This window comes from Syngnathus floridae, chromosome 9 (assembly GCF_059516105.1).
Source record: "Syngnathus floridae isolate MCC-2025c chromosome 9, RoL_Sflo_1.0, whole genome shotgun sequence".
NCBI lineage: Eukaryota > Metazoa > Chordata > Actinopteri > Syngnathiformes > Syngnathidae > Syngnathus > Syngnathus floridae.
This window is the reverse complement of record NC_142421.1, coordinates 1,244,941-1,272,263: the sequence shown is the minus strand read 5'-3', so window position 1 is coordinate 1,272,263 and position 27,323 is coordinate 1,244,941. Positions and strand designations below refer to the sequence as shown.

General features: G+C 43.1%; 2 protein-coding genes and 1 long non-coding RNA gene across 6 annotated transcripts; all 3 read right to left on the bottom strand.

The window, feature by feature from the left end:
* Positions 1 to 1,712: 1,712 nt before the first annotated feature.
* On the bottom strand, positions 1,713 to 2,619 carry LOC148392810 (uncharacterized). 2 transcript variants are annotated; one of them, XR_015860395.1, is made up of 3 exons: positions 2,518 to 2,619; positions 2,262 to 2,432; positions 1,713 to 2,025 (listed from the first exon to the last, which is right to left on the bottom strand). It is a non-coding gene; the product is annotated as an uncharacterized LOC148392810 (long non-coding RNA). The 2 variants fall into 2 exon arrangements; XR_015860394.1 differs by having other exon boundaries at positions 2,262 to 2,613.
* A 1,461-nt stretch (positions 2,620 to 4,080) lies between these two features.
* Positions 4,081 to 13,991, bottom strand: socs5b (suppressor of cytokine signaling 5b). Its single transcript, XM_088384012.1, has 2 exons — positions 13,508 to 13,991; positions 4,081 to 10,413 (listed from the first exon to the last, which is right to left on the bottom strand). Exon 2 carries the CDS (start codon positions 10,374 to 10,376, stop codon positions 8,709 to 8,711), a length of 1,668 nt encoding a protein of 555 aa, XP_088240138.1. The 5' UTR covers positions 10,377 to 10,413; positions 13,508 to 13,991; the 3' UTR covers positions 4,081 to 8,708.
* Positions 13,992 to 14,620: 629 nt separating this feature from the next.
* rhoq (ras homolog family member Q) lies at positions 14,621 to 26,204 on the bottom strand. Of its 3 annotated transcripts, XM_088384016.1 has the most exons (6): positions 25,597 to 26,204; positions 25,240 to 25,298; positions 20,719 to 20,883; positions 20,506 to 20,601; positions 16,901 to 20,094; positions 14,621 to 14,887 (listed from the first exon to the last, which is right to left on the bottom strand). In XM_088384016.1, the coding sequence occupies exons 1-5, from the start codon at positions 25,736 to 25,738 to the stop codon at positions 19,933 to 19,935; spliced, it is 624 nt and encodes a 207-aa protein (XP_088240142.1). In that variant the 5' UTR covers positions 25,739 to 26,204; the 3' UTR covers positions 14,621 to 14,887; positions 16,901 to 19,932. The 3 variants fall into 3 exon arrangements, with proteins under 3 accessions (XP_088240142.1, XP_088240141.1, XP_088240140.1); XM_088384015.1 differs by lacking the exons at positions 20,506 to 20,601; positions 20,719 to 20,883; positions 25,240 to 25,298; positions 25,597 to 26,204 and adding an exon at positions 14,973 to 16,308 and having other exon boundaries at positions 16,901 to 17,398; XM_088384014.1 differs by lacking the exons at positions 20,506 to 20,601; positions 20,719 to 20,883; positions 25,240 to 25,298; positions 25,597 to 26,204 and adding an exon at positions 14,989 to 16,308 and having other exon boundaries at positions 16,901 to 17,397.
* Positions 26,205 to 27,323: the final 1,119 nt, after the last annotated feature.

Genomic DNA, 27,323 nt, shown 5'->3' with positions numbered 1-27,323 from the left:
GAGTGCCAGGGTGTGTGTGTGTGTGCGACTTTGAAAAGGGGGAGGTGAAGTGGAGTGGCAGCGGTGTCAGTTTGTGTTCCACAGTTCCAGCCCTCAGCAAGCCCTTCTTTCGTCTTTTGTTCAGGGTGGTAACGCCCAAGCGCTGCGCCATAACTTGAGGAATCTTCCCCCCCCCACCCCGCATTTCACTCCATTGGCAAGAATCGAAAGTCCTCTCCATGTCCACTTTTCCCTTCCTTCTGGTCTTTGAAATAACAAACCTCGGTTTTAGGCCTGCGGTTTAATTGCAATAATATTTGCTGTTCTCCCTGGCACCATTCTCTCTTAACAAGGCCCATTATTTTTAGCCACTGTGCTGAGTTGTGTCATTTCCTGTTGTACTGGTCGCGCTGGCCGCAAGTTAAGACTCAAACACTCGGTGCCTCTACGCTTTGCTTCTTAAAATGTTCTCCTTTCGCAAAGTCAAGTTGAATACGAGGTTTTTAACAGGCGCCGTCGTTTGACCTGGCAACTCGATCCAATTCCTCCTCTTTGGCTGGATTGGAGCCATTTAAAGAGAGACCCCACACGCACGCAGGCAGACAATGTTTGTCGAGTAGACTATACAGCTCCTTCTCCAAATATACATTGAACAAGGAGCAGAATGTGCGTATGCATTCGAGCAGCGTGGCGGACATCATGGCAGCAGCTGCGTGTGAGATCTTCAATGAAATACAAATGGTGGGCTGTGATCAATAACATGCTCCAAAGTTGGACCCATGGGGAATTTGGTAGATGTTTAATATTTCCCTTTTTAGATCTTACGTCGAAACGATTTCTAACTTAGCGTCGAAACACAAAGCCTATTTCGAAACTTCTTTCTGTTGCTGTTGTTGCCAAAACACATCCAAACACCCAACTCTAGTTTTGTTGATTTAATCATTTCTTCCACATTTTAAAAGTGCTACAAACATAACAGAATTAGACGCATTACAATTTTCCACTGAACTTTGTAGCTGAATGAATTAGGAAAATGTCTGTTAGGAAATGCATGAAATGGATTCATGACTAGTGGCGTCAATGGAAGGGTCAGTTGACCAGATTTGTGTCACGAGCCAAGGTTGCCTGGTCTGAACCAGTGACCCAGGCAAAGTCATAAGAAAGCTCAATCATCGTTCCACCGCACGACAAACGTGAATAGCGCAGCCTGGTTGCATCCGCCACAGAAGGCACAGGTCCAGCTCCGAGACCCGGAGCGGCTCCACCGCACGCACGGCCTCGACGTGCACTGGGAACCAGGGATTAAATATAATGCTCGCATGTCAAGTCTGCAACTCAAGAAAGGGAGCGAGGAGGAAGGAATTTGTCAGAGCTCCATAAACACATGCATGGATTCAGATGGTAGTGCCAGCCAGCTCTGCTCTGAGTGAAGTGAGGAGAACTTTCCAGGGGGTGAGAGTAGAAGCAGGGCTGCTGGGCAGACCGAGGGTTTATCCAAAGGCCAGCCAAGCGCCAATGATACACTCGGCTGAAGGCAAAGGACACAAAGCTGTGTATTTGTGTCAAAGTGAGAGATGAAACGTTGCTGGAGAGGGAGGATGCAGTTTGCAATCCAACCTGGAGGTTTTCAAAATGACTCAACGACTGCAGGTTCCACTTCATTCAAAGCTGAGATACAATTTAAAAAAAAAAAAAAGATTTGGATTAGTTTAAGTTATAGGGGAGGCAAAATATGAGTTTATGACATTTTATTTGAAACAGAGCCTGAACTAGTTTGCCTGGAAGATGTTGAACAGCTGGGAAGTTGAAGAATTTGGAGGAGGTAAAGCTGGAACTCAACCACTGCTAAGCAAATAAGACCCCCTTTCGTTTCTATGGTTCTAAATCAGATGATTATACTGTTAGTCACTATCTCTGGCAGAATAAAAAACGAGTTCCAAGAAGAGCAGGAGAACAGCATACAATAGCATCATTTCATTTAAGTGGCATACGTGTATCTCAAGGGGTCGGTTGGCAAACCCCAAAAAGTGCTGGTTTAGCCGCGCCCTGTAAAAAAACAAGAAAAGGGAAATGTGAAAAACACTTTACAGTGACAGTCATGTTGATAAACTCATTTTTACATGATTAGGAAAGTGAATCAACCATTTCAAGTATCAAAGGGATTAGCTTCAACCATAAATGTATCAAGCAAATCTAATTCTGCGATGCACTTTGCAAGCGGGCTGATCCTGTGCATTCATAAGCAGGTCAAGCAAAGGTCAAACGCTCGCTCGCTCGCTCACATGGCTGTGAGCCACAGACTTGGAGGCTCTCCAACACTAGGATAAGTAATGGTACTGTCTCACTGCTCTTCCTCCCTCTTGTCTCCTTTTCAACAGAAGACTGCAGTTTGCAGATAAAATGCAAGCAAGGAGCCACGTGGTGTGGATGTCAGTTCAGAGCACACTTTACTCCTGCCAAAAGAGGAATACAAAAAAATGGTTGATTAGCAGGCCAGACGAGCAAAGAGCATGCATATTGGAAATAGCATTTGAATACTTTAAGCAAAGGTACGCATATCTCAAAGGCAAAAGGCAAATTGACATGAGTTAACAACAGTACGACAACAAACAACAGGAGCCAAAAAGACATCAAGACAACAATGACCCGACGGGAGGGCGGGGCACACAGGACTTATATACTCGACAGGTAACAAGAGGCAGGTTCGAATAATCAAACTAATCATGGGCACACAGGAGGGGAGGGGCGAGCACACAGACAGAAACCATGACAACGGACACGGTGGAACGGCTGGGGACGAGATGTGACAACCAGCTTGGAATGGACCTTCTCAAAGATGATTTTGTTTGTTTAATAAAGTGAACTGATGAAATCAATGAACTTGATGATTTTGTCTTTGTTGTAAAAAGTACTTGGAGCTCGTTCAACAGGTCTTGTCAGAGTCTCGAGTTTACCAAATGACTGAACTTCAACTTGACAAAAAAAAATGTCTTTCAACATCTCACTTTTTAGGCCTCCCAGACTTTGCACCCCTCACAATGAAAAGAAAACAAAACAAAACAGTGTTGGCACCGAGCTGAGGACAACTCTACGTGTGCATCCTCATGACACAAAGACAAAGACCTTCTCTATTTGTTACAGTTGCTGAGAAACAAGACATCTTTTTCGAAGAAAACGACCAAGAATGAAAATGGAAGCTACTTGGTGGCATTGTGTGTGGGCTGTACAACCCAAAGCACCAAAGGCAACGTCAATCTCGGACCCAAATCCTCAGAAAAAGAAAACTCGCGTGATATCACAAAAATGAGTTAGAGCAGATATGCATCAATATTTTCCATGCTTTGCTGAAGATGACCAGAGGGAGTGTATTGTAAAATGCCAATGTCAGCAAAAAAAAAAAGACGTGGTTGGACCAACATCATGTTCATTCATTTGTGAGTCAGCGCAGATGAGTGAATACTTTTGGTCAAGCTACAAAAAAAAGAAAGCTAATCTGAATAACAGCATCACAGTTCTCACTCTTGACCTGCTTTTTGATGCTGCTGCCAAAAAGAACTCGCCACAGACCAATGTGGCGAGCAGAGATAGAGCAACGTGTTTACTGTTCGGGGCCGCAAGAAAACCAGACAAGGCCGATTGGGCTGAGTGGAGATGAAATCGGATGGGCTTGGTCTGCTGATCCAACACAAGCCTTATCTTCTTCTCGCATCCAACTCAATGTTCGACATCTGATGACGTCTGACACGGTGGTGAAGGTTATGACTTTGTGACTCTTGTTTTCTTTTGACCTCACAGAAGTCTCCCACCCTCCTGTGCGCGCATCAATTATTCATAATCCTCGGGTAGCTCACTTGAAACCGATAACCCGACTTCTATTTATACTTTCAAGCGTTGGCAGTGACTGCACAGCTGCTTCTGGGCACAGTCGAGGAAGGAGTCTTTGGATGGCTGCACTGGAGGCATGCAGGGGCAACTTTTTGACGATGCTCAGAAGGCTGGCCTATCTTATTTAGCTATGAGAAGGTCTGTTAAGGCAGAAAAGGGACTTTGTGCAGGTGGGGGGGGAAAAAAGACTAAATCACTCATTGCATCACAGGTCAGTGTGGTTTACACTTAACAGTTTTATTGGAATATTAAGACAATGAAGCAGAAGCCAAGCACCAAGAGTGACAGCTACATGTACTGTATGTAGAGCATTATGACTCTTCCAAATGAACAGGTTACATTGGAAAACTTTCTCACCCACACACACTCTCTCTCAGACTGGTGACGCAAACACAGAACAAACTGTGAAACATGATTATGCCATTTACACACACCAAATCCTGCCTTAGTGAAAAAGAAAACTGGTGGGGCTGTGGGATTGAGGTAAATGAAACGGCCATATTCGTTTGACATCAGTGTGTGGCAGCGGCTGCTGCTGTCCCGCCCCGCCCCGCATAAATTCATTCACTGCTAGCCCAGGTAAAATGGATCTTTGACGTGTAAAGTTGTCAATGGCAGTGAATGCGTTATAAGGGCAGCACTGGTCAGAACGAACAAGGCAGTCTGGGGGAATGCACGGCCGAGTGAATATCATTAGTTGGCATCGTTGCCAAGTCCCGTTGCCTCAGCACTCGCATCCATCCATCCATCCATCCATGCATCCATCCATCTGCACCCAAACTCATGTGCACATACAGCATTAAAGTGACAGGATTGCAACCATTGTTACATTAGACTCTGTTGCATATCACCCACCGAGATGTCAAAGGAACAATTCTCCATCAATCATTCATACATAGATTTCTGTTTGTATACAGCATTTAAATCAACGTTCTAAAATATATCATTTGGTGGTAACTTGTTTTAAATATTCTTTTCTTCTCACGTTTTTCCAGACCTGGTGGTGTCTCGCCACAAACAAGGCTCCTCATAGTGCATCTTCATAACAAAAGCATTTTTCTTTTGTCAATAATATAAATGTAGACATCCATCTTGTTGTCAAACTTTTTTTTTTTTTTTTGAAATCACACAAACATGGTGCTGGCTAAATGTGGTCCATGTTTTTTTGACATGTGTGCGCTTGAGCCAACAAAATGTCTTACTTTGCAGTAGATCATATTGACAATGGTTTATCTCTCCTCACGTCACTTATTGGACTTCCTTCCCATGGGGAAAACACTACGTTCAGAAGGTCCTGGGACCATCCTTGAAATGGACCGGCTTCAATTTTAACGGAGTGGAATAAGGACAGAGGTGTTGTTCACAGGAGTCATCACCCCTCACAGGCATCTCTGCATCTTTTCCATAGGGGCTCCACACACTCACACTCACACACACAAACACACACAAACGGGCTTGGCTGCATGGTGGTACTCCTGCAGCTCATGTTGCCTGAAGGTAAATGAATAAGTTCTGGAATTTCAGGCAATGTTTTGTATGAACACATACATTAGTTGAGTGCAGTTGGTGGATATTATGACAACGCTTCTCGATTTTTTGTTGTTCAGTAGACATTTAAAAAAAGAAACTGCCATTGGCTTTAAAGTTAGTGTAGGTTGAGATCACTGTAGCGTGAACAAGGATGGAGCTCTTGCTGAGTTCATATTGAAATATGCAATACCTACATTAAATAGTCATCATTTGCCAACCTCAATGTTAACCATCTATCGGGCGGGCACTACCTGAAATAGGAACGTTGTACACACCCAATACTACTATAATCAATGTCCTATTTTCTTCTTTCAACAATATTTGAACGTTCACCATCTATCTGCGACGATTATCCCAAAACTTGGTTTCTTGTATGGATGGGCATTTAAAAACTCATTTGATCGTTAACAATTGAGATGATTTGACAGAATTCATTATCATGTATTACTGTGGCAACATACAGTGCACTACCTACTGCAACCAGCAGGGGCACTGTTTATTTAGTCTCAACGACAGGTAGTTTGCAGTACAAAAGAAATTGAGCTACATTCAGAGATTCCTACTTCATTCATTTTCTTGAGGAAATGTTAGTCCAATTCAAATTTCAAGTTACTTGCCATATAATTGGTAAAGTTGGAATAATCCAGAAACTGATTTGGATGTCTATGCCTATTACTAAAAAAAAAAAAAAAGACAGTTGCACTGTATAACACAAAATCCACAATTAAGGTGCTATTAATTAAAAAAAAAAATACATTGTAGTCTGAATGGGCAAGGGCACTCGAGGGACAGTAGCCATCTTTGACTAGTGACAGGCCTTCAGCCGATTTGTTACCCTGAGAGACTAGATCGAGAGTGAAGAATGACAGGAAAGGGAAGGGGGGGTCCTAATCCAAATTTTTTCAAATTTGCCCGTGCTACTCAGTAAAAAGGACAATGTTATTTCCAAGAAGTAACATACAAGATAGTAATGATAGCAAGGATTGTACATATGATTTCATTTCTGACACCGCGGTAGCCATTTTCAAGCCACCTTTGCCCCTTTTCAAAATTTTATTTTCATAGAAATGTTCTGATCAATTCACAGTGTGATGGAGACAATGTCAGGCAGACTGCCATTGCTAAACAAATCCAAATGAAATGTGAGAATTTAGAGTGCAAGTTTGAACAAAAAGAGTTCAGTTGTTTTCCTTATTGGCAAAAGGGTTAAATTTGGTCTACAAAAAAAAAAAATGTCAATGTGAATTAGCACATAGAACAGTAACAATGATTACATGGCCACAGGCTTTTTTTTTTTTCAATGGCAACAGAAGAGTGTTTCAAAATAATAAATAAGCACTGTTTGTTCAGACTTTCTGTTCAATGATAATGACAAGAAGTAAAAAAAAATGTGTTATGACAAAATAATTATCACGACTAATTAGGGTTTAAGATTTAATTGAACGCAAGTTCAACTTGAAAGATAACATTTCTCTTATAAGGGCAGACTTTTTAAAAAATTGTAGAATAAAATCAGTTGCTTCGGGCTTGACTGGTATACTGACTACTATAAACTACAGAAGAGATTGCATTGGACCCATATTTTTTTTTTAATCTACCCAACAAATGTATATGGAGCAAGAAATACATGAGACATTTTTTTTTCTTTCACTACTCTCCTGGAAGTTCAGCAAGAAATGTCCAATTAGCTCGAGCACATGCAGAAGAAATCCTAATCCAGGCATAATTACAATGATGTAATTGATTTTCCATAGCTTATCCAATTTAGCACCAGAAAACTTGACAAAGATCTTATGTGCGCCGCGTGGAGCACATGCACCCATTTGTTACTTTTTGTTTTCACTGTGATTCCATGACATCAATGGACTGAAGAAGCACAACTTGCTGCCAATTTAGAGGAAAGAAATTCAATAGAAAAGGCACATAGGTTACACTAACGCTGTGGATGGATTGGGGGGGCCTTCAGACTTGAATTATCATAAGCACCGCCATGTTCTGAAGGCCGTACGGGTCGCTTTGCAACAAAATGTTAGCTGGGTGGCAACATCTCAACACACCACATTAATTTTAGAGTCGTCTTTAAAAATGATGGGAAATGATAGGACCTTTCATTGGGTTTCCCATTGTTTTGTTTTGCAACTATTCTTTTGGATAACTGGCACCCCGTTTCCTACACAATCCTGTGACCCACAAAGCCAAATGAAAAACTGTGCACCAAATTTGACTGATTGTCTTTTCATAAACCTTTTGAAATAAAATTTTAAAAAAATGCAAGCATGTTACAACTGGCTGGTAAAGAAAACCGAAGCATAATTAACTCACCGAGTCAAGATGACTGCAAGACAAGCATTGTCATGAAGATGTTAAAAGCCTCCGTTCATTAAATAACAGCACAATCTGACTGAATTGCAAACTCCAAGTCTGTATCTGAATTTGGAAGCGTGCCTTTCTGCAGTAGCCTGAGCCCAAAGCCCATCCATATAGCGAGAGAATCAAGTTGACAAGTTTATCTCATACCAAGTAAGAAACAATAGGCTGGTTTATTGTCAATCACAATCAGTGTTTAGGGAGAGACACGTGTCGTTAATAATCTACCATTCTTTCAAAAGCACTTAAATTCCCTGAACTACTTTCCTGAAACGTCACGGGCCCTGTCAGAATTCTCTTCTTAAGCTAATGCTAGCTCATGTGCAAAGAAATGTGGCTTATGTCGCTCGATCAATGAGACAAGCCCAGAATGCAAGACGCGAGCACACACCTCTCGGAAAGGTGTCCGTCCGTCCGTCCGACCGACCGACCGACTGCGTGCGTGTTATGACAAGAAAGACAATTGAGTGCGTAAAAAGTGACCTGTACAAATGCAGCTACAGAATGTGGCTTTATAGCTATTTGAATTTTGGGGGATGGACAAGGATGCATGCGTGAAGGTCTACAGGCAGGGTGATGTTTTGGGATCAGGCAGATGCAGGAGGTTTTTGCACCATCTGTGCTACTCCTCCCTGCCCTCATCCAAAATATATATATTTATATATATATATATCTATATACCGGTACTGTGTATACTGTATTCATACATATCATTGAACTCAATTCGTTGTGCTCTCCGGACAGCACTACAGAGATATAATCATATACTTTTCCGTAAGTAATTACTAAAATAAAGATTAGAATGAATCTTGTATAGGTCGTTACATTTGAATGGCAACCTCCATCGGAAAGAGGTGAAGCAGTCAGTCAGTCAGTCAGTAATGAGGCATTTCTCAAGTTCTGTAATCTTCCTCCACACGCTTTGACAGGCAAACGGACACGGAGCGCTATTTGACTTTTAGCGGCGGCTCCCTTTCCAGCCAGCGAACTCGCACTTTCTGTTTATAGTGATACTCCTTGAGGAAGTCCTGCAAGGCAGGGGGCAGCGGCAGAGAGCCGATCCCGTCGTAAGTGGTCCAGCGGCAGATGGCTGCGCGCGCAAGGTGCTGCAGGCTAAAGGGAAATGTCCGATGGAGGGGCGCCGTGAGCAGCGGTTCGAAAAACATACAGGCGCTCGGGTCCTTGTAGTGCTCCAGTAGCCCCGTGACGGTGGAAGAGTGGAAAACGCAAGGATCGTGCGCGTCAAAACTGAAGTTGTGGTTCCACTGTTCGATGCGGGCGTGCAGCGAGCGGTTGTAACGCCGGAAGCTGACCGAGAAAAGATAGTCCTCCTGGGCCGAATCGCGCAGCAGGAAGGTGCCCTCCGGACGGCCGTCCAGCAGCGACTCCGCCTCGTAGCGGTCCATTACGCCCCAGTAGCAGGGCAAAGAGGTGATCTGCAATAAATCGGGCACAAGGCAGTGGATGTAGTCGATTTGGGTGTGAACCTTCCAGGGCCCGGCTTGCTGTCTGCTCAGGTGACCTTCCCCGGAGGCGTGCCTTTGTTTTGGTCTCCTGGCCTGTAGACACAGGGTCATCGAGTCCTCCTCGGAGTCGGTGTCCTGGGCCGGAGCCGCGGGCGCTAGCGCCTGTCCGCAAGCCCCCGATGTCGACGCTCCAAAGGAACTGGCCGCTCCCGAGGCTCGGCCGTCGCCGGGGGCGTCCCCCATGCCGGGAGCCATCTTTGGTCCCAGTTTGTAGACAGATGAGCCCGGCACGGCCGCCTCCAGGGTGTGGATCTGGGCGTTCGGAGGTGGGTCCACGCCTTCCTCGATGCTAAGCCTGCGGCGTTCGCGCAGACGTTCCTCCTCGTCCTCGGGAGAAGGGTGCGCCGGGTCAAAGGCGTCCAACAGGGCGGTGGAGGAATGTGGGCTCACTGGTGCCGTGTGTTGTTTGATCAGATGCCACTTGTGGGCAAGGTCTGAGCCCGGTGGAAAGGGGCAGGTCTCCAGCATGAGCTCTGTCAGGTGAATCTTTCGTTTGGAAAGAACAGGGTTCTTTGCGGAGCGTCTGCTAGCCGCTAGCGGTAAGCAAAGGCCCACGGTGTCGCTCAGTCGCTGACGCAGAGAGCGACCGCTCAAACCGCGACCTCCGGACAAAGTGTCGCTCATCTCCTGGATGGAGCAGACTCCGTAGCGTCGGTCTCGACGGTTTCCGCTTCCTCGCAGGCGGCCGGACCGTCGCTCTACCTCTAAGGAACTTTGAGTTTTGGTGGAGCATGAGTGTTTTTTCTTTCCCCCCCACGGAGCGTGGCGGGAATAAGAGTCTCTGCGAGCCAGAGGGACCGATCCCCCGCCCGCATCCTCGACGTCCTTGTCGATAGTGATCTCGACGATCTGAGGGGCGGCGTCGGAGACGCAGTTGTGATGACGACGCCCTACGGTCACCGTTGGCACCGGAAGGAGGCTACTGGACGAGGTGGAGACTTCAGATGCCTGAAGCGAACCCGAGGAGGCACCTCCGTGGCTGAGATCCACCACGCAGTGGACGGCATCTGCCTCATTCCTGCCTTCGTTGGGTCCTGAACTGTTGCTATGGAACAGAGTTTGGCATTTGCTTTTCAGGTTACTCCACATATTGCTGGATTCCTTTTCAACAAGAGCCCCCGGGGACCTGCAAAACCAAAGAAGAAGAAAAAGAGAAACCTTGTATTAAAATGTCGATAGCTCTGATTTGAGCTGTTGGAACAGTGGAGTTAAGGGTTGCCAGGCAGACGTGCAGTGACACAAGGCCAAAGCTATAAATGACCCAGGATCTGCTCACAACTGATCTGGTGGTATGCGTTGTATTACAGAGCTCGTCTAGACCTGACCAAAATGTTCCTTGAAACCATGCAGACGGGGAACATACAAATGCCAGAGTTTTTGCACTCATACAACCGGTGTTGCTTTGTCCGCTGACGACATAACATTGTCCAAAAATGTAAGATCGAGAATTAGGAGTGGGGAACTACCTCATCCGTGATTGTGAATCTTTGATATTGCTTGATCAGGTTTGCAAGGTGATTTTATTCTTGCAAATGTTTGAAGTCATATGTTCCGTAAAAAGGTGCAACTGCTGTGAAAGCACTATTGTTGAGCATAAAGTATGACATTCATGATGTTGCCAAATAATTGTTGGCATCAAGGTATTTAATGCCCTTTGCAGGGTACAATTTGCAGGTATTAATGCAAGCAGCGGAAGACTATTACATGTGCCATACATACCGCGATTGATTCATTGTCCGGCCCTATGCGCAAACTATGATGAGGAAAAACCAGATAACCCACTCTGGCTTGAAGGTGGGCAACATTTTGACTTTCATAGAAAAAGGGAGCTGACCTCACAATGCCCATAACCCGATTTGACCGGATGACTATCAAGCTAAACAAAAGTTTGTTGTTTGGAAGCCGATATAACTGATCATGTTTTGCCAGTCACATGAATCATTTCCGATGTGTGCAGACACAGTCTTATATTTAAAAATGGCTTGAAATTGTTCGTGCAGTTGAATTGGTAATTACATTTGAAGAAAATTAGAGGAAATCCCAAACTGTGGGGTAAATTTGTTTGGAATTAGCCTCCAAATTGTCATAAAATGATACTTTTTTTTTGGAGACACATCTAGAAACTGTTTTTGGTGTTATTCAAAACTTTTAAGGCAGATGTCAGGAGATGGTCACCCCTTCCGTGTCCAGACTGCGAGTGAATGAATCATGCTGGCTGGTGTGACTGCCGTCTCGTCCTAAGTGAAACTATGGGGAAAACCACAAGCAGAGTCTATGACTGCTCGTTCCTGCCATCTCGGGGAAACTGCAAATTATCCCTTAAGTCCTGCTGTCAGTGTTTAGAGCCCTTGAGTGACAGACCAAGTTGGTCTGGACTAGGGGTGCACACTTTAAACACTACATTTAATATGAAGGTATGAATTTGCACAATTTGGACCTTAGCAACGCGTGAAATCAAGTTGCTAAATGTTATGGCTGTTTTGTCATTTGTTAGGGAAATGACTGAACATTATATCATTATGTCAGCATCACCTGGCTCTTTTCCACTGTGTGTATTAGGGAATGCTTAGTGCACACTCTTTTGCCTGCTCTGTCATGATGGCAAGTGGAGACGGTGAAAGTTGGCTGTGCGTCTAGTGTGCTAGAATATAGCAGAAGCCAGGAATCAAGGCCTCTAATGCGACTTGATTCACACAACGCATTTCACCATTCAAATTCAGCATTGCCACTCAATAGCCAAATGCTGCCAAAAGCAAAGCGTCCATTTTCTGCAATATTACATCTTCATCTTTATTCAGCAAGTATAAATCCAACAACTGCTACTTGAGCTTTATGGCAGGCCAACACACCCATTCTCCTGGGATCCAAAGTGATCTCTGCGATGCCTCTTGGCAAGGCATGATGAAGGAAGAAGCAGAGTGGAGAAGATATTTGGGCATTTGTTCTGATCCCAGCAATTCAATTAGAGGGCGGGGCGGCAATCTTTCAACGCAGGTTTGCAAATGGAATTTGGAGGCAATATGCACTGCGCAAAAAAATCATGACTCACTACCATGGCTGTATTTTTGACAGGGCAGTATTTCGTGTGAAGATGAATTATAGGTAGGTGTTTGATTGTGCATCTTGAGTGACATCGGAACCACTGTTTCCATATAAACCACTCGACAATGATGCAAAACAGAAATTTAACAACCCCGCCCTCAAAAACATTTATAGGGAGGTTCTTCAAATTCAAATGCCAATATTTATTACAGTATATAGGCAACTGCCAAATTTAAAGTAATAGTAGTAAATTGGCGGATTTACAGACTTGTTTTGGGGCTTACACTTTGCCAGGTACTAATGGTGAAATTACTTTAACCGCCATGATGGCTCATTTTACTTTCAAATACTAATTTCATGAACTACAATTACAAAAACTAAATGTGATATGCGATCCTTATGCTATAGATTCACAGATTGTAGTGTATTTGTTCAATCTCAACTTTTTTTTGTATGCCTGGCACCAATTTTATAAATGATGTGTGGCAATAAGTCATTAGAATTGTGCACAGTGCCCACATACCTAAAGGGGAAACCAGCAGCTGGGACACAGTTAAAACAGGTAGCATAAAAAAATGTTGAGCAAGTAAAGTCATTACAAAACCTGATTGTAGTTTTTAATACTTTTGGCGTATTTTACAGTGTGTGCCAGTGTTACTGTCTAGATGACATTAAGGTTCCACATCATACGAGTTGCCTCGATCGTGACAATAACATTAACGATCACGCGATTGATACATTGTTATATCCATAATAACAGTTGCTAGATCCTTTAATATCAGCAGGACGTCTTCCTTTTTTCCCTAATCCCAGCCAAGATAGCTTCCTTGCTAACATTCACCCATTGACAACGTAAAACGCACCTACAAAAATGCTAACAATCACATGGATCTGACAACCAGACACGAAGATGTCGCTCACACAAAGTCTATGTTCAACATATAGTAAATATTTGCAATTAGAGGGGGGAAATAAATGCTAACTGTTAGCATTCTATTGACAGGGACGCTACAGCTAGCGTTCTAGCTAGCCACGCAGCTAATGAGGCTAGCATGGTTTGCGATCCCCCCAAAACTAATCCAGACTAAATGGGGCAGTAGGGGAGTGTAGCTGTAACCGTACGGACAGATGGAATATGTGACGTGTGTAACGGGGTGTGTTGTCAAAATATATCTTACCCTTGTGCCTTTTTGAGAGCCCTATTCAACAGCCCCCTTTGTCTGCAAAAAATGGCTATTGAGCGAGAGCAGGCATATATCCGCGGTGTCGGACGTAGGCGCAAAAGGTCCGACGATCCTTGATGGTGTCATCCCTAGCTTTCAAAACATTTGGCAGCTACCGTGCAGAACATTTCAAAAGTGAAATCAAATTACGGCCATGGACTCCCGTTCTCCGTGGGAGTCTTGTTGAACGAGCTAGTAGCTGCAGCCTCCAGCAGCCAATATGACGGCGCTTTCGGAGAACCGACGGCCGGGCAACGCTCGTTCGACTCGCAGCTCGACTGACGTCGTGGGGGCCCAATGGAGAGCCGGAGAATCAATTGCACTTCCGACTGGGAACGCGGATAGGGAAAGCCCTGGAGCTGCATCCCAGTGACGGGCGTCCCATGCCACCAATGAGCGCACAGCCCTGGATGGAGCGAGTCGCTGGCACCGACTTGGAAACGTGGAACGTCGCGAGACCGAAGCAGGCCGCACTCACGATGACGTCACCCAGGTAAGAACAAAAAAAATGCCATTTCTGAAGTGCGTGAGGAAAGTAAAATGTTAGAATAATGGGAATAATTTCAATCTACTGAGAAAAGTGGACTGATGAGGTAATTAAAGAATGTCTAATTTGGGAATTGCATTGTGCTTAATTGAAAAAGGTGATTGACTTATTTTCAGTAAGAATGGTTTCAATTGGTCAAGAAATATGGACAGAGAGGTAAATGTAATAAATATCTCTAAATTTGAGAATTTGAGTGTGATAAATAGCCAGTTGACTTTTGTTATAGCTGCCAATTAATTTGTGCAAGCTACAAGTTCCACTTCCCATGTTTTGGGGTCTTTGTTGTTTGGATTTATGAAGCACTAGTTACTAAGTTTATATGATCAACTTGTTTGCTTTGTGGGGCTATTCACCCACGCTCACTCATTTGAAGCCTAAGCGCTCTTTTGCCCTCTTGTGGCAGCAAAACAGAAAGAAACCTACATCACCAGTCTAACTTTGGTCATGCAAAAGTATTTTATTGATTGTAATACCATGGCAAACTAGTGCTGCGATTTGTGCAACCAAAAAGAGGCTTTCAGTGGTTGCTGCTCGAGCACAAAAACAAGTTTTATTTACAGGTATGACTCAGGGCAGGAAAATTATGTTCACATTGCACTGCCAATAGTCTGATTCAAATACAAGATAATAGTTTGAGTCCAATAAACAAAATATTGGTTCCAGGGCGTGTTGAGAGTTTTGGTATTTTATCATGGAGAGAAGATGGAACAATAACATCCTTCTCATGGCATCAGGTGGTTTCCGCTCACTCCTAGTCCGACCCTCTCACAATGACACCCTTGGAGTTCCTGTGGACACAAGAACATCTGTGATCATCCGTAACGCAGACACACAAGGAGCTGTTAGGAAACCAAATCCTGCTGCCAGTGTTACCCCAGTGGGATCTCACATGGCTAGGCAGAGATGTTCATCCATGGGCTGAGGTGGGAACTTGCCAGGAAGTCACTAAGACACCATTCCAACTCAAAAGCATGCAAAAAGACAACAAACGGCTCAAAATATACACGATGAAGTCAAAGACAATAGTATCAAAACAAGATGGTAGAAGGAATATTCCAATGTTTTCTGTTATGCACAGGCTTTACTCTTTCCCTGTCCATCCAAAGAACCCGTGCAGGTCCTTCCCTTGTCGGAGGATCACTGAGAGTATCTTTCCAGGGCTGTTTGGGTTTTATTTTGGTTTCCGCTCCAGCCGTCTTGGGCCTTTCCGCTCCGTACAAGCGGTGAAGACTCAACCTTGTTCTCCTCACCTCAGGTAAAGATGACGTCGGTCCTGATTTTGAGCGCTTCGGTCCACATAGCCGAGAGGCTATCCGAGAGACCACACCGGCGTTCTCGAGAATGGTGAGACTGCTTTGCGGTCTATCCGATTTCCTCGGTCCAGATGCCTGACTGAAACCCAGCCTGGGTAATTTGGACTCTTTTGATGATCTGGTCGACGGTTCCGATTTGGTGGATCTCGGTCGTTGAGGTGACGTGAAAGACGGCGCCCTGGTTTTCTTGGGCTCGTTTTGTTTGGGCTTGGTATCTGGCCCTGACTTTCTGGGTCCAAAGGACTCTCCCTTGGACTTATCAGAAGTTGCCCTGCTTGCACTCCTAGTTTTCTCAGGTTCTGGTGTTTTATTCTTTGAAATCCTTCTGTGGGCCCCATCCGGTGTTTTTCTCCAACCTTCGTCGATGGAGACTTTCCTTGATGGACTGTGTGTGAGAACAGGTTCTTTCCTTGATGGACTAGGTGTGAGAACACATTCTTTCCTTGGTGGACTAGGTGTGAGAACAAGTTCTTTCCTTGGTGGACTAGGTGTGAGAACAAGTTCTTTCCTTGGTGGACTAGGTGTGAGAACAAGTTCTTTCCTTGGTGGACTAGGTGTGAGAACAGGTTCTTTCCTTGGTGAAGTGGGTGAAAGAAGACTCTTTTGTCTAGGGGGACTAGGCACACGTGGTTCTGCACTAGGCATCATTTCCTCATCTTGTTTGGACACTAGATCCATTTGGAAATTCACTACACATTTATTATCATCCGACTCCCTTCTGGTCTTCTGGTTTGGTTCATTTCTATGTACGACCTCATTTGGTAATACATTTGCCATTGCCAAATCCATGTAGAGCTTCTGCAAAAGGTCTTCAATTTCTGTCTCAGATATATTTTGTAAGGATGGGACAGAGTCCAAGCGTTTTATTGCGTCTTTACTAGCGAGAAACTTCATCTCTGTTGAGAGCCGTTTACAAAACCACACATATGAGTTTATACTTCAAAAATAGGTGCAACATTTTCAAATCCCTTCACTTTATGCTACCACCAAATACAGTGCTTGTGTGTGCGTGTGTCATTATTTTTTAGGGGATACTAAAGAATTTGGCAAAAATGAAAGCTGTGAAGGAATGTTATGGGCTATGATGAATAAGCTCCAAAACAATGGGGTGTTGTGTTTTCTATTGCGAGCTTCTTCTACACTATCTGCGCGCAATGGCGTTACATTCTTTTTCGTGCTAGCCAACCAAATGTTACTAAAGTAACCTGATTTTATGGATTTCTTTTTTTCTTTCAGGACCTGGCCCTGAATCATACCTATACCAGCTGTGTGAAAGATAGAAACATTCATCCGGACACATGACCAGTTGCGGCGATAGTACAGGTCAAACTTGAGGAAATTCATTTTCTATGTACGTGTACCATTTGCATAACACAAATGCTGTGCTCTAAGTAAAACAAATAATGACGTACTGTCGTTGTAGCCTGAATGAAGTACATTCGGATATACAAATTGACATTATTTGATGATGACAGACGTGTATCTTACCCCATTGTTCTTGGAAGACCAGAAAAAGAAGCTTGAGGCTCTTTTCTTGGTGCAATCCTATGTAGTTCATCAGATCCGTGATGTACTGGTGGATGAAATCACCCATGTCATTCGGTTGGGAAAAATAGATTGCTCGGAAAATACACTCCACTAAACTCTTCAGTCCAAATGGATCAGATGAGGGATCCATTTCCATCTTTGCGTTTCTGTCTGGACTCGGGCCGTAAATTCTCACTTAAGTGACTTCTTGAACGTCACAAATCAAGAATCGGTCGTCATTTTTTTAACGTCAGCTCATGTGCGGTATATGAGCTGACCGACCACCAGGAGAGCACACGATATTTTTCTGCAGGTAGGTGCCCAAAGTCGGAGAAAAATGTGGCCGAATTAAAGCTCTCAGGTCCCGTAGGAAATTGTCGAGCCAACAGCACGCCATATAGAGTAAAGCTTACGCTGCTCAAAACCATAGAGGCCAAGTTCTAATCATGAGAGAGGTGACCCTATATTAAAGCTTTGAGATGATGTCACATGGCCTTATCAAGCTAACATTTGGGAGGGGGGGGCCCTACGAAAATGGAACAATCTACGAAAATGGAACAATCTATGTGATGCAAAGTTAGAGCTATAAAATATGATACAGTTTGTTCATAGAAATTTTATAGAGCAAATGTGTGAGAGAGTGAGAACAGTTACTAGGTATGTGTATCTGGGACTACTCAAGAAGGAACCGTACTGGTACCGGTTTGGGAAAAAAAGTGGTATCGGACCTCTTTTTTAGCGACATCCTCGATTCGAGGCAATTCACCTATCAACTCCAAAGTTAACTAGTAAAGACAATGGTAAGCACTTTTATTAAGTTGCAGGCGCATCAATGCACGAGTGGTTGCAATTCTTCAGAGTCAGAGTTCAGGGTGGACTGAACAGCAAACTGTTTGACCGCCGATACACCCTGCCACTCAAAGCGACAATACGGTCAGTCGTGCAAGCAGGGCTAGAGAAAAGGAGCACCATTTACGTACATCAAAGCAATCAGTCAGGCATCGTATTGGAGTCCAAACAGAACAACAGTACTTAAGCAACATTTTTCAAAACATACATAAAGCCAACAACACATAAACAAAACATAATAGAGGGCATTTGGCTTGCAGGAAAAGTAAGACACGAGTGCAGGGCCCAGTGGCCTTGGAAACCTGACATTATACAATAGCTAATTTTAAATATGCTTTATATGACTTCATGAAAAGGACTACAAATACAAATTCATAAACCGTATCAAATCTTGGATTTCTTTGACAAATACCTTTGTCATATTGGATTTAAGGCCAAGATTTTTACCACTTGCAGTCTAAAACTAGCAAGGTCAACTGTCAACTGTCCAGATATATTCCAGCACTTATTGGGCATTTTAAAAAGGAGAAAAAAAACAGCGTACATATTCACTTCACTCACATAGCATGTTTTATTTGGTGTTGTCTTAGTAAAAAGAGGTTTTATTGTCCAACTACAATAATTGTACACCATACTCAGTTATTTTGACGTCATTTTTCCTACGTTTACTGAAATAAGGGGCGAGTCCATTATAAATGGGGTCAATAAGTCATTTTACTGTATAAAAATGAATTCATAGCCTCCAAACTTTATCCAAATGAGGTGAGTCACTGAATAACTAAATAGCAAAGGCTTATGTAAGTTCATCATCTACTGTTTACTCGTGTCATTTTTATGTCTTAACCTCCTCACCCAGCAGCAATAGAGAAAATGGCACAATAAATAAGCCTTTATAAGTTTATATTGTAGCAGAATAAAGAAGCAACATTTAGACTGCAGTGGTGTCATTCTTTCATGGAGTATTTCCTTCGCTTTTATCAGACACCCAAATAATAGAAATGTGCTACCGTTCTGATTCTTAGTATAAAATATGAAGGTACTGTTTGGTTTAAAATCCATCTAAAAATGTACTTCATCTATTGGCATTGAGTCATTGGAAGGATATTAAAACGCTTACTTTGCCTTCATAAGCCTTAATGATTGAATGATTTCATATTGTCACAATTATACTGAACAAAAATGGTGTTTGTTTTTTTTGCTCATTTTTTCCCGAGCTGAACTCAAAATGCTAAACACAAGGTTTGACCATACTGAATATATGACTATTATAAATATATCATACTTTGCTCTCTCTAGTATTTAGCACATGAAAAATGAAAGAAAGTTGATATTATTAGGAAGCTTTCATAAGCCTATTAGGCAATCGTATCACACTCTAATTTTTAATCTGATGCTTAATATAGGTATGGATGTCACTCATCTAATATTGTAATTCCATATCCTTTTTCTCATCTATTTCATTGATTGACCCTGTATAGTCTGAAAACATCATTTACATCTAATACATAAAGACGGCATTCTGGACTTTGATTTCGTATTACAAATTTGCATGATGATAAACTGTTCAAGCTTGTGCCTGCAAGTTTGTGCATCCTCAGAGCTGGAAGATGGGCAATGCTTTAAAGCAAAGAGGAATGTGCTTCATTTGTTGAGCCTTTAATATAAAGTGTAAGGTCGGTTTTGCCACCCACTTTTGATGACAGGCCATGTGCATTTGTTTGACTTGTACCCCCACTTCTAAACTGTCTAGCATGACAAAGAATATGAAAAAATATCTCTAGGATGAAAATATTTTTGATTTAGTAATCCCCTATACACACATTGTCAAATAATGAGGAGACAAATTTGGTGGCAGGACAAAAAGAAAAAAAAAGCTATAGGTCCAAAAAACGGCACGTCGCGCTGTTTGCTTTGAGAGACTCACAATATCATCAAAAGTCAATATATAGTCTTCAAACATTTTACAAACCAAGCCCCTTTTTGTAAAGCAAACATTTCTTTGATTCATGTAAAACACCTGAATAATGACAAGAGCTTTCTTGGTGTTTGTGCTCCTTTGGAGTTCATTGCAGCATTAAAAACTCACTCAGTTGTTGTCTTTGTATCTGCATCAGTCTTTGTGGAAGTTCTGAGCATGTCGCCCATCATGTGATCAGACAGCAGTTCATGCAACGGGGTCCCATTCTTCTTTTTAAAGCTCCCTTCTTTCGCTTGGGAGTCAAAATGGCTATGATGGCCTCATCGAACACCGTCTTCAGACCTTTCTGGGTTAGTGCTGAGCACTCCACGTAGCAACATGCTCCAATCTGACGAGGAGAAAAGAGGAGGAGGATTTAGCTGCCGTTAGTGATCGACACAAAAAGTAAGGTATTCATCATTTTGCTACAAAACAAGAAAATGTGTCCACGTACAAAAATATGAAGTCAAATTAAATTCTTAGTTATTTTATTTTATAATAATATTGTTTTTTTCCCAATGATGACAATTTTGTAACTGTGGAGTGTAACAATGGTAATCAAATTGGAATTTTGGAGTGGAATCTGAGCTTTAGTGTTTGAATCTGACTATCGTTTGGAAGATGAAATAGTTTTTCTTTTATTTCTGGACTGAACAATCTTCAGGCATATAATTTCAGCTATAAAAAGTGAATTTAGCTTGGCAGGTTCTCTGCACGGAACGTAAACGCTTTCGGGTTGGCTTCAAAACACACAACTGACCTCCTTTGCCAGTTTCAAGCCTTGCTCAGTCACGATAGGTTTCTCCTTCATATCATTCAGTTTGGCAATGGTCTTTGGGTCATCGCGTAGATCAATCTGAGAATGAACACGGCAGCTATTATTACTCTTCTAAATCCAGAGTTTGACATTTCGAGGCCATCGTATTGGATCTTATTCAATACCAAAATCATGAAGGCTGATCAACATCCTCACCTGAGTACCAATGAGCAAGTAGGGAACATTAGGTGCGTACTCCCGCAACTCGGGCACCCATTCTTCACGCACATTCTGGAAACTGGCAGGGTTCACCACCGAGAAGCAGATGAGGAAAACGTCCGTCATCGGGTAGGACAATGGCCTGAGTCGGTCATAATCCTCCTGGGAAAAGATTCGACGTTAGGAAACTCATTCTTTTCATTCTTTACTGAAATGAATTTAGGTGCATACAATTTGAACTTTTTCTCTTCACTGAAGCCAGGTTGTGGAAGAAGAACTTATTCTTAGCCTATCAAGTGGTTTGTTCCATACACAGTGCCAAGCTCCTTCTGCTTTTCACATATGATGTGTCATTTTATGACAGGCTCGGTGCTGCTCGTAAAACTGTCAAGTGGATTTGAGTTACGAAGAGGAAGGAATGTGAAGACCTTCACGTGGGAATGACTTTCTCCTTCGTCTTCTCAATGACCGAGGCAATTAGGATTTTTTTTTCCTACCTGCTTTTTTCCTAAATGCCATACCATGCCCTCAAGCAAACTTAATCACCAATCTATCAATTACCGACTCAACCGAGCCAAGGGACAAAATGTTTTGACAGCAATGTACAAGTAACGATCCAAACCAGGTGAACACTTTTTATATATTCCATTTAGAAAGAAAATACTTCGGTGGTGTGCTAAAGTATTTCTTTGCCTGTGACTTTTACTAGCAAAATCCAATCTTCCACAGAACTATCGAAACATTCAGCAATTTGCTCCTTCTCACATTTCCTTGGACACTAAAAGCAATATGTCCTCTGGCCACAAGAGAGGCGCTTTAGACGTTAGCTCGGCTCTTATACTCGATCTCTGTTCAGCGCTCGTTGGCCCGGTTACGTCCACTGTCCTGCTGCTGCTCCGAGGCCACTTTGTTAGCTTCAGTGTTTCCATGCCACCGTTTTAGGTCACTTCAACAATTTGTGACATTGCAGCATCGATGGCAAGCTTTCTGCCACCAAATAGATCATTCGATGAAGTATTCCAATTTATCCGACATCAAAGTATTCCCTCTAACGTGATCAAAACATGGAGAATATGCTGGTCTCTGCAAAGCATGCTGATCTTCACCGCGTGACTCAGTGACATATGAGCACAATTCCAGTGAGTCATCACCATATCGCCATTTTCATTGTCTTTTGTTTGAGATTCTATAACCGCCTCCGGGGTTCTATAAAGTGGATGGCTTCACAGAATGGAAGCTATTTGTACTAACAGCCGTCGGGGAAGAATGCAAGACAAAGTCGACACTGTCTGTAAATCCCAGAGTTCTGCTAACCTGGATTTAACCTAAAAAATAAAATCACCTTTACTTGCCCTTTCGTGGCGATGAATAAGTAATGTCCATTTACGATGAATATTTTTACATTATCAGCATCATGCCATCCACTTAAAGCTAATGTGTTTATTTATAGGCAGCGGAAATGAAGAAACTGCTACCGCTTCAAAACACTCAACTAAATCAGTACAGATTATCAATGTTGTGTCAATACGTTGTTACAGTAATATCCTTCCGATAACTGCTCCACAAAGCAACTAAGCACACTTGACTGGTTGACACTCCTCAATCCCATGAACACAAGCGTGTCTATTTTTACTCATCCTAATTTGTTTGAACCGACTTGCTGACGTGAAGTCATTTATCACACGACTCAGCCGCCCACTGAAGATTCAAGTACAAAAAGAAATTCTTGCTGCACACCTTCAGTCAAATAAGATCTGACAAAGGTGCTGCAAACTGCAAGAATGCTTTTGTAAGTGCCAATCACAACTGAACAATACAATCATATCTGCACAATATTTCAAAACAGAATTAATTGGCTCGCATAACGAGATTCCTGCCATCAAAGCCTTTTCTTCAAAGATTTCTTCACTTCCTGTTTTCTCCAGCTCCTTGAGTGGACTTTTAGAAGGTTGTCTTGAATGCAGGCGCAGCGGGGTGAGCAAATGAATAAATAAACGCTTTGCCCTGTGCTTCCCTGACACATTTCGCAATAAAGGCTTTGCTGACTTTCCCTATGGAATCATTGAATTGGTAGCGGTCGGGATGGGCGAGAAGTGATGATTTATTTATCTTTTTTAGACAATAGGAGGCAGCAAGATACTGTAATGAGCTGTGATTACGTGGCCCAGACACATTGTGTTCACATAAGTGCCTACTTGGTGACTCATTCATGACACCGGTGCACATTTCATAAAGAGGCATCCGAGAATATCTGTCTGGATCTTCTGAAGACCTTTTTACCATGATGCCATCTTGCGCACTAGTTGAGGACTTGTTTCGCAACAGTCCCTCTCCAGCCCTTTCTTTCGCTTTGACTTTCATTTTGACGGATTCTTTTGCTTGATTTCAACATACTACCGATTTCACAGTGGAAATTCTTAACCACCGTTTAATCTTATTTTTTCTTCATACTTTCATTTCCATCCCATCTTAAAATAAATAGGCATTATGAGAGCTTGCTAAGAACTACATCCATTTATCCTCATTTAAGGGCCAATAGAAGAAAAGATTTTACAATTGACTTTTTTTTAATTATTATTTTCAAAAACAAGGTTGTAATTATTTCAACATACTATGAAAGCGAGGGACTACTTGTTCCTCATAAGCAGTTTCCTTGTCTAAAAATCCATCCTGTCTCATTGTTTGTCTTTGCCACATCTGTCTATCTTCCTCTTTCCAGCTCCGCAGCGGTTGTGCGCCTCTATTTGGGCCAACACGCTTTGATCGCACTTTGAAGCTATAAACATTACCAGCTGGCCTCTCGCTCCCTAAAAGAGGTCAACGGAGTCAGGGGCGGCGGGCGGGTGGATTTTCAATTGTGGAAACTCGACTCTCCCTGGCTGACATCTGGGGGAACTTTGCCATGTCACAATCAGATCCAAACAAACACAAGTGTAACACTTTTGCTAAATGCATTCTGCAGAGCCTTGGACGGATTGTTGGGTTCAAAGATTGATTTAATATTCCAAAATGAAGAGACCAGAGACTTGACTAAATCTCTTGACCTTTACGTGCCTCGTTTATCTGTTTCCCGGTTAACGGATTTGGTTTCAGATCGTGACTCATTCACACTGTTAAATCCAGCCTGAGCAATGTTGACTAACATGTGGCGTGCACATTTTTAGGTTGCAGGAGAGACAACAGGTGATGGATAGATGGATGGATGGGTCAAACAATGACCACTTACAGGAAATCACAATGGAATCGCTATTGTTACTTTTACAAGTGGCGGTAAATTTGGTCATATTTTATATTTAGCAGATTGCCAACAGACATTTAGTCTTTTTTTTTAATCCTTAGAAGGAGTTTTTCCCTTCTGCACTGTTGCCACAGCCCTAGTGTGAACTGTCCAGGCAGGACCTGTTGAGTCTCATTAGGAGTGTGGCACCAAGTCCCTGAAAAGCTCATCAAGACTTTGCCCTACTATAAGTCACACTTTTGTCATAGTTTGGCTGGTCCTGTGACTTATACTTAAGTGCGAATCATAGAAATCAGGGTTCACCATCTTCACTACCATCATAAAAACATTAAGTTGAAAAACAAACAAATTAGAATTGTGTGTCAAAAAATGACATCTGAATGGTGAACAATGGCTGCCACATCGACAACTGCATTCGTTAGCTTCAAGTGGGATGTTTCCAGTTTTACCAAACGCAGCATATGGCCCTCATCACATACATACGCTGAAGGATATATAGAATAGATTTTGCAGCGGGTTTCATTGCGTACGTTGCCAATACAAATCAAGCAGGAGCTAAACTGTGGAAACATTCCTTTGGAGGCCCCACTGTGTGCCTCAAAGTCGGAGGCGCCTTTCCTTAATCTTGACAATCGCTCACAGTGACTCATAGCGGCTATGTAATTGCTTTACAAGATGGCAAATCAAAAGGACAAGAAATGGAAAATATTTACACTTTAAAGCAAGTCATGGGGGGGTGGTTAGAGATAAATATTGTCTATAAGATACAGTTTTGATAGTCGTTAATTTGTCAGATCGGGAAGTTTAGATGCCTGCAACCAGACATTTCTCAACCTTTAGTCATTTTCTGTTTGTATGGTTGCTTCATCCAGTGTGTGTGTGTGCGTGTGCGTACACACACAGGCCCTTATGTTGAGAGAAAATATTGTGCGTGTCTGCATGTGTAGGCTGCTGAGTTTTAATGATTGTGCACTGAATGGCACATTGAGGAAAAAAATCTCAGTCCTATGAACAAATCTGTGACATCATGACTGGACATAGGAAGCCTGTTGTTGACAGAATGGAACTATTGAACGCCCATCACTACCACCACTGTGTATGCTACACGGGACTAGCAATAAATAAGTGTGAAAACCATCACCTGTTGCAGCTTACTCTGGTTTGAATACGAAGCCTGCAACCATGTCAGCCTGCGTGAGGAGGATTTTTGTACACCGGTGTGTTTGTTAATCTTTCACATGCTTGGCACCACACCAAAGTAACATCAAGAAAAAGCGCACCTGGCCGGCAGTGTCGTACAGTCCCAGCAAGTACTGCTTTCCTCCGACATTGACGCTCACTGTGAGGAAATAACAAAAAGCGGTTAGAAAGAGGAAGGCTTGTGGCTGATGAGAAGGGCTGCATGAAGTGGAGGGGGGTGGGGCTGTGGGTCCCCAACCTCTGTCTGCAATGAAGGCAGGCAGGCAGGCAGGCAAACAAGTGGTTTGGATTAGAGCAACAGATGCAGGCCAATGCAGTTGGAGTGCAGCGGGAAAACTGAGTGCACTCTTGCCAATTCAACTATGTTGGACGTCAACTCAAGTAAAACACAGCAAAACATGACATTGTTGGAAACAATATGACATTTGTGCACCTACCTGCATAATGATCAAAGACTGTTGGGACATATTCCTCAGGAAAGGCGTCATTGGCATAGCTCATAAGAAGACACGTTTTGCCCACTGCACCATCTCCGACCACGACACATTTTAACATAATAGTACCGGTTCCGTTTGCCATGATCTTAAACTCATCATCATCATCACCAGCATCCTCATCATCATCCTCGCCCGCCGCGCTTCTGCTCTTCCTCTTTCCGCTCAAGCGTCCGCTGGTGTTCACAGCACAGCGGCGGGCATCACCAGCCTTGGTGCCTGGCTGCAGGGCGCACCGAGAGGCGACGCAACTGCATCTTTTTCCTTGAACTCACCACCAGCACCAGCGCCAGCACCAGCACCAGCACCAGCACGAGCACCAGCCGGCACACTGCTCCCAAGTGTGACGAAAAGCACTTTTCTGTCACAATCTTCGGTGTCGCCACTCGCGCAAAGGTTTCAATTAAGGCTTTCGAATCCAAACGGGAGCTTTTGCAGCTTTTGTGCACATATCGGGCCGAGCAGGAGTGCGCTTTCCCTGGTGTGGCTCACGCTGCTGGACGCTCTGTGGAGCAGCTGGCTCCAGAACAAGGTGTGTGCACTTGGTGGAGAGGCGGAGTTTACATTTGGAACCAAGGCACCGTCAATAAAATCCAGTTCATACCCACTTGTGGTGGTGGAGAAGGGGGGCAGAGATACTGTGCAATTGCCCGTTTTACTAACTTCAATTCAGTTTTGTATTGCACATTATTTTTATCTTATATATAGGCCTACATTGAAATACTGCTCCATAGAATCTCTCCACATTCAAAACCAAAACAATAATGCAGCAGACTCACCAATTTGTATTTAAAACATTTTTTTTCCTTTGGGTGTGGGGTGCCAACCATAGTTGTTGTTTTTTTTTCTGTGGAAAACACACATTGGAGGTTTATCACTACTTAGTGTTTTGTATGCATGCGTGTTTTTTCATTATTTTTATTTGGGGGGGGGGGGGATCGTTCCAACTCTAAACTTGTCTGTGTGCGCGTATGGAATGAAATCCTGGTTGACAGTTCCTAGAACGCTGTGAGGTGTCCTATCAGCTGAAGGGGGCGCGGCCGAGGATTGTCTCGCTAACATTACATTTGACAGCTGCTGCAGCAGGTCATGTGACCAAACATGAACAATGACCTCATACATGTAGTACTCCAGCTGAAGGTGTTTCAATGGAGACACTGCGCTCTCCTCTCCGTGTTGGGTGTGACGCATCAAGCCAGCCTCTGGGATTTCTGTGAGGAGGATGTATCACAAACATCACTTGCTGCTTCATTCATGCAATCCCTTAGGTTGATGTCAATAAAACACATTTGAATTATTAGCAAGGATTGTAGTAAGTAGGTTGTGCAACTGCAACACAAATACAGTTTACATGATAGAAAAGCAACAGATTACAACCATGGATACTGCGAGGCATATAGCGGTGGTACCCACCCCGTTTTGTGAAACAAATACTATGAACAAATGAATACTGACCATACAAATGAATTTAGTTTTAACTCATGGAAGACCTATGCTTGTTTCTCATCAACAACCTGGGCCCATCTTGGGGTATGATATGTCCAGTCTGCTGCATAATTCTTAAATATCAACTATATTTGTATGTGTGCGTGGGTTTATCTAAGTTTTTTTCTCCATATATTTTAAACATGAACTCATTACATGATGCAAAACATGCACATAGCACAAGC